Below are 11,591 nucleotides of genomic sequence, written 5' to 3' on the forward strand. Positions count from 1 at the left end.
TCAAGGCTGGAAAAAATACTATTGGCAACCTTGTAAGACTTGGTATTTGCAGTGACCTAAAGTTGTTCACAAGTGAACAGATAGCTTAATAAAACATACTATTATGTGTTTCCTACATGGAAATTAGACAGTTATTCATTGGCATAACTAAACCAGCAATTCCATTAATGTACCAGATGTGAATCACAGTAAGTTTACCTAAGACACAGACATATGGCAACACAGAAGTGTCAATAAGGAACAAACTGGCACATTAAACTAGTGAATGGATTGACCATGCAAGGAAAACCACAAACAGAGAGAATATGATAAAAGAAAATAAGCTGCAAAAGAAAATTGCCTCTATAAGATACTTATAAAGTGAGCAGTGTAGAGAATTTAAAATATAGATAAAATCCACAGGAAAAATATTAACTATGAACTATTAATGACAACAAAAACAACTTTAGCTGCAAAGACTCCAAGATGAAGAAAACTATGTACCTGTGCTCTAGGCTGGGATCTTTTCCTGCTGTACACTCTTGGATGCTGGACTTTTATTTGACCTAATAATACCACTCATGTTCTCATGGTTCCTCAAACAAACAAACAAATAAATAATAATAATAAAACAACCACTCCCTCCTGTAACACCAAAAAAGCCCGAATTTGTACTGTCAGTCAAAAATACTTGATTCAAAAAGGTGAAATTAATATGCTGCAGCACACAGGACATCTTAATAGTGGCTTTAAGAACATCAGATTCTTCCTGAATCCAAGTACTACCAATTACTACTATTCAATTATTCCATCCTGAATCCAGTGTAGTAATTGATGCAACTGTTAAAGCCAAATGCAACTGTTAAAGCCAAATGTAACTGTTAAAGCCAAATTCAATTGTTCCTCAATGTACTGTCAAGACCAATAACCAACCCCAAAGAAGACTACACTAGCACATTTTCCTAAATAGGAAAAATCAGTCTGCACAGGGATTCAGGTGGTCCTTTTCCACGTCAACTGGATGATTGGCTGGCTCTTTTTTTCTAGAGTTAGATGCAATTAGGATACTCCCATTGACAGACTGTAACTCTAACATCCAAGAGGAAATGGCAATGTATTCAAATAAAAAATATAACACTGACAATCACAAGTAATATTTTTAAAAGCATTTGTGGAAAGAACATTTCAATTTTCCATTAAAAACTCAACTTTACCTTAAAATTTTTCTGTCATTTAAAAAAGATAACCTAATTTTATTTTCTCTCTCTCTCTCTCTCTCTCTCTCTCTCTCTCTCTCTCTCCTTTTTCTTTTTTAGTTTAACTTTTTCTTAGATATTTGGTGCACAGTAGTTTCCATTCCTGGTTTTCATACTGTTTTGGAATGGGAACAATCTTGAGCCCCAGACTCAAGGTCTGCTCCATGCTCATTTCATTTTTATCTCAAAGCATATGTTAATGAAGACCAAGAAAGCATGTGCACACTATTGCATGTCTCTCCTTCTTGAACTTATTCATGTTTTTTAATATACTGCCCAGGCTTCTTTACTTGTGCTAACTCTCAAATCAAGATCACTTTCATTGCTTGAATGATTTATTTCATCTAATATCCAAGGGAACATGTAGGAAGGAAGAAAAATGTTAATAATTAAAAGTTAGATGTGAAAACTGTAATTCCACAAATGCTCACTCCAATGAACTAAAGCTCCATCAGGCACAGCTCCTTACCCTGAATGCCCAGAGTCTCCCAGGTGGTCAGAAAGATCAATTTTTCATTTTGCAGAAACCTGAAAGCCACTATTACCAAGGGGTATCCTTGGAGCAACACTTTCCTTTTAAATGAGAAGTTTTCAGGATGACAAGATCTGACTGCAAGTATTTTGCAACGAACAAAACAACAACCTTCAGTGAATGACGCCAGTCAGCAGTAAAGGGAATTTATGGCCAGAAGCAACACACAGTCACAGTTTCACTGCAACATCCATCCTGTATCAAGCACCCTTGGAGCTCTGAAGTGCTGAAGGGCTTGACATATATCTGAGAGGAGTTATAGAATCATAAAATCATTTGGGTTGGAAGAGACCTTTAAAGGCCATTGAGTCCAACCCCCTGTCATAAGCAGAAACATCTTCAACTAGATCAGGTTGCTCAGAGTTCCAGCCAACCTGCTTTTGAATATATCCAGGAATGATGCATCCATTACTTCTCTGGGCAACCTGCACCATAGTAAAAATTTTCTTTCTTTTATCTATTCTGAATCTGCATCCTTCAGTTTAACACCATTATCCCTTGTCCTACTGCAACACCTCTGCTGCAAAATCTGTCCCCATCTTTCTAACAATCTCCTTTCAACAACTGAAAGGATGTTATCAGGCCTACCCAGAGCCTTCTCTTCTCCAGGTTGAACAACCCTGACTCTCTCAGCCTCTCTCCATAGAAGAGGTGCTCCAGCCATCTGATCAACCTAGTGTCCCTCCTCTGGATCCACTCCAAGAGGTCCATGTACTTCCTTTGCTGAGGATTCCAGAGCTGGATGGTTAGGTCTCACCAGAGCAGAGTAGAGGTAGAGAATCACCTCATTAGACCTGCTGGCCACTCTTCTGATGCAGTCCAGGACATGACTGGCTTTACTGGCTGCAAGTGCACATTGCTGGGTCATGCCCAGCCTCTCACCCACCAGCACCCCCACGTCCTTCTCAGCAGGGCTGCTCTGAATCCCTTCATTCCCCATCCTGGGAATTCCCCAATTCCTCATACTGGGAATTGTCTACACCCAGGTGCACTTGGCCTTGTTGAATCTCATGAGATTCCCATGGGCCTATTTCTCAAATTCATCTAGGTTCCTCTGGATGGCATTCCATCCCTCATGCTTGTGAGCTGCACTCAGCTGGGTGTCATCTGCAAACTTGCTGAGGGTGTGCTTGATCCTGCTGTGTCAACTCATGGAGGTATTTAACAGCACTGGTCCCACTACCCACCCCTGAGGGATACCACTTGTCACTGATATCTGTGTGGACCTTAAGCCATATTGACTACCTCCTGCTGGATGTGACCACCCAAGCAATTCCTTATCTATCAAAACAGTTCATCCAATTTAGAGAAAAGAACGTAGTGGGGACCAACTGTTCTGAGGTGATCCGTAATGTTATTGTATTCCATATCTATCTGGATATGGAATAATTGTTAATCTCCTTCAGACTTTGCAGCTGGGGACCTTGTGTGTGTGTGGGGACGCTATTGGGGGCGTTTTTAAAATCAGCCCTCCCAGGCAACTTCTGGTCCTTTGCTGCATGGTATTTGCTCTGCAGGCTGTTTAGACCTGGTTCAGATAAAGCTTTTCTTCCCTTTTCAGGCTCTCTTTTCATTTTTGGTTTCTTTCCCATCCTGGAGAGAGTGCAGTTAGCAGGTTTGAGTTGCCTTGAGGTGAGTTCCAGGGGTGCCTGCTGGTCGCTGTGGGTGGCCCTGCTCCAGTGAGCTGCTCTGAATCATCAGCTGCCTGCTCCAGGAGAGAAGACTATGGGAGCAGAGCCTCTCTCTGGCAACTTTGGCTTTACAACTGTAGCCACTCCTAAAGACTGCACTTTGCAATTAGAAACTGTCTCGAAGAGAACTTTGCAAACTCTGCCAGCAGAAAAAAAACTGTATTGGTGAAGTCATGCTTGCTATCTGAAAACACCTCCTTTTTGAGTCAACATAGTTCAAACTGCTTTTTTTTAAGTCTCTATCCTTTTCTTTAAAAGAAGTTTTAACAGAACTCACCTCTGGGTACTTCAGTTTTAAAGTTTTATGCAATTCTCGAAAACGACTGTACCGACGAAATACTGTCCATGTCTCATCCAGGACTGTGATCTAGAGCAGACAAAATAAGAAGAAGAAACAGAAGTAAACCCACACAGCGTACAACACTAAAATCCATGCAGTATACACAGTTGTAAGATTAAAATGGACAATTCTTAGCTGTCTTAAATCTACAAACTTATGTAAGTTTATCTAATTTTTCTTTCATTACAGTGATAGAACTGTATTTAATAAGGAGCACTGATTGCAAAGCAAAAAAAAAAACCTGAATGCATTTACTCCTTATTCTGCAGTGGTTTGACAAGACTGTAAACACATTAGAACATCCCCGATCCTCAACTATTTCTTGGTGCAGCTATATGACTCTCACCACTACAATCAGTGGGTGTTCCATTAATGAATTAATAATACCCAGCATAAGTGTAGTGTAACCTCTCTATATATTCACAGAAATGTATATTCTTGTATACATAGATATTAACAATAAATGTACATTTCTCAGACACACAGAGCTCATTACCGCATAGAGTGGGATTCCAGTTTGTAGGGTAAGATATTACACATGCCAGCTTTCAGTAGAAGATACTCCTTTAAGACACTTGGTCTGTGTCTTCAATATGGTGAGGAACATCCCATTTATACAGGAAGTTCTCTTAAAATCAACATGATTAGTCCTGTGAACAAAGGGCATCACAACAGGAGCAAAGACGAAGGGCAAACCAACCTTACCATCAGTTATTCCCAAAATTCTCACTGGAACTGAGATACCAAACACTATCTGAAATTAGGTGAAATTAAGGACATTTCTAAGTGGGTCATAAAAGTGCTGTGACTAGGGCATTTGACTTTACAGCAAAGTCTTTGTGCAGCTCTGGTGACCCAAGGCTACCAAGAAGCCAAGCTGCAGGGTGAGTGAACATTACTCCACACAGACCAACAGAGATGGAGAGAGCCAACTGGCACTGCTTAAAACTGAACACTGCTGCTTTTTTAATCAAATAGGCCTTATATGTTGCATTACCTCTGTCTGGGTATGATTTTCTGCATGAAGATAAAAAATAAGCAATTTCACTAAGACACAGGCTTTTTAATCCTAAGTGACTCCTAAAATTAACAAGCAGTTCACTCACTACTGAGTGTATCAAAAAGTTATGGAGGTAAAGAAATGTGCAACGGAGCAGGATAACTGCGAAAAAGAAATCAGAGCAACAAAGCCAGAGGAAAGCAGTGTCCAAGCACCAACCCTACCCCACACTTGCAACAAACTCATCTCTGGTCCATCCTTCTCCATCCCTGCTGCCTTTGCTGCTGTATACAGAACAGGGAAACTAGAGGAAGTGTTCTGAAAACCAGAAATTATTATGTGTCTTATGACAAGAGGAATGAGGTTTGGGATGGGATTTTTTCTATTTTCACCTCAATTTTAAACTAAAGAGGAAAGCAAACAAAACAAGCCTTCTCAAAACTTTTTGCAAACATTGTAACATAGGCTCTTCTAGCATGTCACCACAATGACCACTCATTGTTTCTTTAAAAAATTGTCTTTTGTATCACCAATAAGCTTGACTGCTCCCAAGAGCCACCATCCCTGGAAGTGTTCAGAAAAGTGTGGATATGGCACTTGAGGACATGGTTTAATGGTGAACATGGTGGTGGTGCAGAGCTGACATTTGGACTTGATGATCTTGTTTCTTCAAACCTTCACAATTCTGTCATTTTAAGACACCTGCACAATAGACTATATTGCCTCAACACATTGTTAACAGTGTCTCAAACTTGACAACTCAGGTGAACAGATTTAACATTCATAGGCAGGTTTAACTAAAAAAAAATTAGTAACTATTCAGGAATATGCATGTTACACCAATGTGGATTAACCAATTAACCACCCTATTCTGAATAATTAGAGGACTGTGGGACTTCAATGTTCAAGTGGATAATGGTCAAGTGTAATGGCTAATCATAAAATAAAGATGCTAGCCATTGCTGCATTCTTTTTGCTTTAATTCTGTCTTTTAATATTTTAGAGTTATGAACATTTGCTGTGTTAATTTCTTTTGTATATGATCTTTATTCCAAAGGAACCTCTATTTTTCCCTGGGGTTTCCACAGAAGGAGGAGCAACCTAGCCCAAAGCATCCAGGACTCCTCCAGCCACAAAGCCTGGGGAAGAGCAGGCATGTCATGTTGGCTGTGCATCTGAACGTTAAGTGATAGGATGGCACCAAACTTACCCAAATCAAATTGCCTGCAGCTAATCATTTATTAGCTCTCTTCTACAAAGTTTAATAACTTGGTAGAGATGGACAAGAAGGAAAACAGCAAAGCCATGCATCTGTGCTGGTTGAGAACTGAGTGGTTTTTGGTGGCTTGGTTTGACTTGACTTGGTCCCTTGTCATCCTCTTTGTTTACTTTGCTTTGTTTACTTTCCAAATTCTTGTAACGAGACTATCAGGTAATTGCAAAATTTTATTGTTGTTACAGCTGGTACTATTGAAAAATGAATTTCAATGCTAAACAAAATCTTAACTGGCCCCCAAAGCACAGCAATAATGTTATTAGGACAGATAAAATCAAACTCCACATGTATGAAGAGAATTACATTGCACCTGGCAAAGCAACAGCATTTCTAGAACAGAGCCTTTTACTCCTAGAGCTGATCCAACAAGTTTGGGTTGGGATTCTTTTCCCCCATTTAAAAAAAAACTGTATGACACTATACCCTCTGTAGGAATGGGACAGGGACATGAGCAGATGCTTTGAACAAGTAAAGCAATTTTGAAAAGCCCCTTAGTTTTTACATAATTTGCTAATACAGTTTAAAATATTTTCTTAAGAACAAAAACCAAATGGTTAAGCATATCTGCAAGGTAGATTTTAGAATACTCTAATCTAGGCACTGCTGTGATCCTAGACTTGCCTTAGAATTGTGTGTTGTTTTGTTTTCCTCATTCAAAGGCACCATGTAAAGGCATCCTATGTAAAATCTATAAATCTGAAAGGAGATATTACAGTCCTGTCTCCTTATCTTTTCTTCTCATGATGACTGATAGGAAATAACCTAGGAGACACTTTCAATTGATTCCACTGTAAAGCACATCACAGAACTTGTCTTCTTTCTGCCCCATTGCAGTAGAAGTGAAACAATGGCTGGGAGAGAAAAAGCAATATTCCACCTGACTCTGAAAGCAGTCAGAAAAAACAAATGCCAACATTCTTTATCTGGGCTGGTTAAACTGTCTACAGTCATCACAAGAACTTGTATTTCTTCAAATGGACCTTGCTGAAACTTCCTCACACAATGAAAACAGCATGTGAAAAGCTGGAAGTTTTCTAAAAAATTCTTATAAACTTTTTCTATGTCTTCCTGAGGGTATTAATCTGATAAGGTTGACAGAATATTAGACTTTTTACTAATTTAGGTACTTATGGGGCATGCATAATTTTCTTGAAGAACTACATATCAATGACAACTGCCCCTGCTTTACTCCCACTCTGCAATAGCTCACCAAACTCAGAAAGAAATTTAGACTAGAAATGTGGACTTTTTGAGCAGATCCAACACAGTATCTGGCTGAACAGAAATGCAACTGGATGTGAAGGAAAGCACTGCTTTAGGATGCATCTGCCTGGATCTTATAGGGAACTTGTCAGACATCACTAAAAGGCTTTGAAACACAAGAAAACCAGTTTTGAAAGAATATCAAACAGGATAAAGAAAAGAAAGGAATTGACAAAAATGAGGGAAAGCTGAGTAAGAATGAGAAGGCTTATCTGCAACTTTCACTATAGTCAGAAGATCCCTGCAGGGCTGTGCTTGATTCCAGGCTTTGTTTCCATCACCCTCTCTCAGCAGACCCTGTATTTCTTTACAAGAGCTGGAGTTCCACCTTCCCTGCTGCCTTGCTGCTCCTTCCACCATCCACAGCTCCTTTCTGCAGCCATAGGCACTGTCTGTAACAGATGCCACTGATTTTATTGGTGCAAAAGCTCTTCCCACACACTGTTTCTAGCACAGTCTTGTCAGAATATCCTGCATATGACACAACATGAAAGGAAGGGGGGAATACAAGAATAGCTCTGTGGCATTCCAATTCAGCTCTAACATAAATATGTTTAGACCTGATTAAGTTATTACTGTTTCATCATGTCTTTAAAGACAACACATAAAATTGTCACTCAAATGGAAGTTTTTTTGGAAATGGATCAATTCATACAGAATACTTAACAGCAGACTAGTACAAACAGTTCCATGACGTATCCTGCTGCAAAAGAAAGTACTGTCTTAACTCTAATAAAGTATGGGTTTCTTTCTGTTTTGGATTCTCTCCAGTCAGTTCTTGTGGGACTCACTCAACATCTTGAAATAGCATCTATATCCAGTGAAAGAACCTGAGTGGACAGACCATGTTGCTGGCCTGTTCCCATACATGTCTAGACGGACAAGATGAACCTGCACTAAAAGAAAATATTGTTGGATAGTATGTTAGAGTTGAAAGACTTATGAACTGACCACCATGCTTGCCAAGGAAAGTGGAACTCATTCTCTCTCTTCTGGCATATAAACAAAACAGTCTTTAGTACTGCATGTCACAAGAAGAAATGTATGTATGTATGTTATATACAGAAGTTTATTATATTTGTTCCTCTGTAAAACAATATGCAGGATTTAACTGCAAACACAACAACTAGAAACATCTGTTGAAGAAGACACCTCTGAGATAACTAGGATTCACAGTTTTGGGGACTGTCTTAAAATTCAACTCAATCATCACTTGCCCCTTTGTCAGGTTCCAAAGTGCAATGACATGAAGGTAAGTCAGCTACCCATCTTCCCAAAAGCAGGAGGAACCTTGCTGAAGAAAGCTTATTTGGGACCTAGCAGAGGAAATGAGATTAGCAACATCTACCTCAGCCCTTTCCCACAACTGACATGTATTTCAGATGACCTGGAAATAAACTTGAACTAAGTGAAGTAAGGCTGAAATCAGGAATTATTTTGACAGCTGACATGGTATTCTGACCTGTGAGAAAGAGATGGAATGAACAGGTACATGTTCTTCCCCTTCTGCCACATTTTCCTGATTTTTAAGGCAAAAAAAATACAAACCCACTATTCCATATGTTCTAATTTTCTACAGAATAACTGTAGGAGCTTCTGAAGATTAATACAGATCAAAGTAGGGCTGGGAGCTCTGCAGGAAAAAGGTTTAAAATAGAGAAGTTTGTGGAAGGTCTGTGGATTGTAGTGTGGAGCTAAATCCTGACTACAGCAGAAGCAACCTGCTGTGACACAAAGACCTGGAGGGAAAGGGAAAAGCATTAACAGTTGATCAATTCATGAGAGGGAATTCATGTGAGGAGTAAGAAACATCCCCAAAACTGCCAAACTGCACATACTCTTTGAACTGTTCCTCCTTGCTACGATCTTGTAGAGGCTTACACGGATTTTACCGATGAAGGCAGAATACTTGGAAAAGAAATCCACCTATATATTCAGAACAGAAGCTACCTTTTTACTTTATCCATCTTCACTAACCATTACCTAGTCTAGTAAATCCCATGTGCTGAAAATTGTTGGTGAGAAGAAGAATCCTTGGGGAAGTTTAATGTGCACCTACTCATCTCTCAGCATCTCCCCAGCTCTACGCTTTCACTGGCACCAAGAAAATCAAAGTTCAACATGCAAAAGAAGGTATTTCACACACAAATAGTTTGGTTTGGTTCAAAATGAAAATTTAAATCAGCACATACAAAGCTAAGACTGCCCATCTTAATAGAAATCTTTTCACAAGAGAGCACAGCTCAAAAATGGTCCTTCACACTGTCAGAAAGGTCACTTCCCTCCACCTCACAGCAGCTAACGAAGCACCTGGAAGCACATTCGGTGAAGCAGGCTGCCAATTCTGTTTCCAATGCCATGGACATCAGTTATGCTACATGTCCACACACACTGAGAACACATTTCCAATTCGACTTCAGATCTTGCTCTGAAAAAACACTGGCTGAGTACCAGAGGAAACAAAATTAATATGCTTTTTCCCCCCCCCCAGCATTTCTGCGCAGAAAATCAACTGAGAGAGCCACTAGAATGAAGAGGAAGCAGATAACAGTTTGGAGAAGCAGCACCCTGGAAATACAGAGTGGGAAAAATCAGAGCAAGAAAGAGAGCCTGAAAGGAATCAAGCCTTTGTTGTGCATATGTTCAAAACACTTTAATTATGCTTTCATGCTTTCATTATTTCAGGTATGTATTTCCAGTCTAAGCCTTTTCTACACCTGATACTTGCAGCTCAATAAAGGGCTTTTCTATAACCAATATGCATTTAATCCTCATCTCTGGAACTCTTCAAACTGAACTAACATTGGCTCTGGAACTGCTCATCCCAAGAGTTTGGTCACTAGCCTCCTCTGTACAATCAATCCACTTGGAAAATAAAACACTGTCTTTATAGTGTCCTATACTGTGCATTCTTCTCACAACCTCTGTTATTTAAGAGTACTGAGGCCACTTACACAACAGGAAGAAAACCAAAAATTGCACTTAATGGAACAAAAACATCAAAGGAAAGCACCTGAAAAGCACTTACCTTTATTTCAAACTCGTAGTGCTCATCCTTTCCCTGCCCACACAGGACATACCGTGGAATGCTAATTTTAATTGGGTCCTTTAGGTCGTCTGGATTTGCTCCCAGGGAACGAGAGACTATCCGCTTTCATGGACATACCAAACAGGGAGAACAAAGGAAAACCAAAATCACTACATGAGGGAAAAAAGAAAAGAACTTCACTGAAAATGAGAAAGTGTTCTCAGCCAAAGGAGCAGGAAATGAGAACATGGAGGAGACAGAAATTACTTCTAAAATGAAGGAGTTCTTTGAAAACCAAGTGGATCTTGTTTTATAAGCAAGGTCTAACATTTTTTAACGCCTTCAAAAATGAAGGTGAAGTGTATTAAAAAATATTTCTTTCTTTGAAAAGGCATTTTCAGCTTAGATACCAAAAACAAGGGAAAGTAAAAGACCTTTTATTACCTCCATTAAAAAAAATAAAGATATTAATCAAGTCTTCACAGTTAACTCTAATTTTCGTATGTGTCTATGTAACAAACATGTTTACAGTATCATGCAAAGCTGTAGGTGTCTAGGCAATTCAGAAAGCTCTTAAACTTTAAAAATTCAAATTAATTTTATAATTAAATAAGCAATCCTCTGTCAGAACAGTTTCCTACTATGTTTTTTAAATTGTATCTGAATACCAGAAAACTCAACTATGACAAATTTGTACAGTATGAACAAAACAATCTAAAAAGTTATTTGCAGTGAGGGCCCATTCCTCTGACAGTCAGATGGAATCTGTAACTCTGAAATTATGTCAAAAATAAAATACTTTTGCAACTGAAAAGACTAATGCTTTGCAGTCACTACGTCCAAAAGTAGCATAAGCATTTAGAGTGAAAAGGTACTGACTGAAACTGCCTTTAAGGAAGTCCTCTACTTGTTCCATTGAACATATTAGGTCTGAAAACCTCAATGAACTGGGACTTAAAAAAATAACAGCAGCATGACAAATATAAGTTAACAACAAAAAAGACTGAAAAGCTATCACTTTAAAGTTATGACTATGCTATATATTTGTATTTAGCACTGTTATCCATCAATTGAGCTGTAACTGTATTCTCAACATTCATCTTCTTTGCAGCAACTCCTGGTGACTTCCAGTACACGTGAGATATTCTAGGAGTTGGAGAAGAATTTGAAACTCATTCATAAACACCTCTGCCCACTACAGAGAGCCTTTGGACATCCTCATGGCT

General features: G+C 39.1%; 1 protein-coding gene across 3 annotated transcripts in view; it reads right to left on the bottom strand.

Annotated features, from left to right (window-relative positions):
• Window positions 1-11,591, bottom strand: part of KIF16B (kinesin family member 16B) — a 137,111-nt gene that overhangs the window by 38,762 nt on the left and 86,758 nt on the right. For 2 of the 3 annotated variants that reach the window (XM_085054053.1, XM_085054052.1), the window contains 2 exons: window positions 10,366-10,488; window positions 3,736-3,825 (listed from right to left, as the gene is read on the bottom strand). In XM_085054053.1, the coding sequence (XP_084910179.1) occupies window positions 3,736-3,825; window positions 10,366-10,488 (213 nt within the window). Of the gene's footprint in view, window positions 1-3,735; window positions 3,826-10,365; window positions 10,489-10,516; window positions 10,536-11,591 lie in introns of those variants that run through there. The other variant, XM_085054055.1, reaches the window with a different exon arrangement.

This window comes from Lichenostomus cassidix, chromosome 3 (assembly GCF_008360975.1).
Source record: "Lichenostomus cassidix isolate B80296 chromosome 3, HeHo_3.0, whole genome shotgun sequence".
NCBI lineage: Eukaryota > Metazoa > Chordata > Aves > Passeriformes > Meliphagidae > Lichenostomus > Lichenostomus cassidix.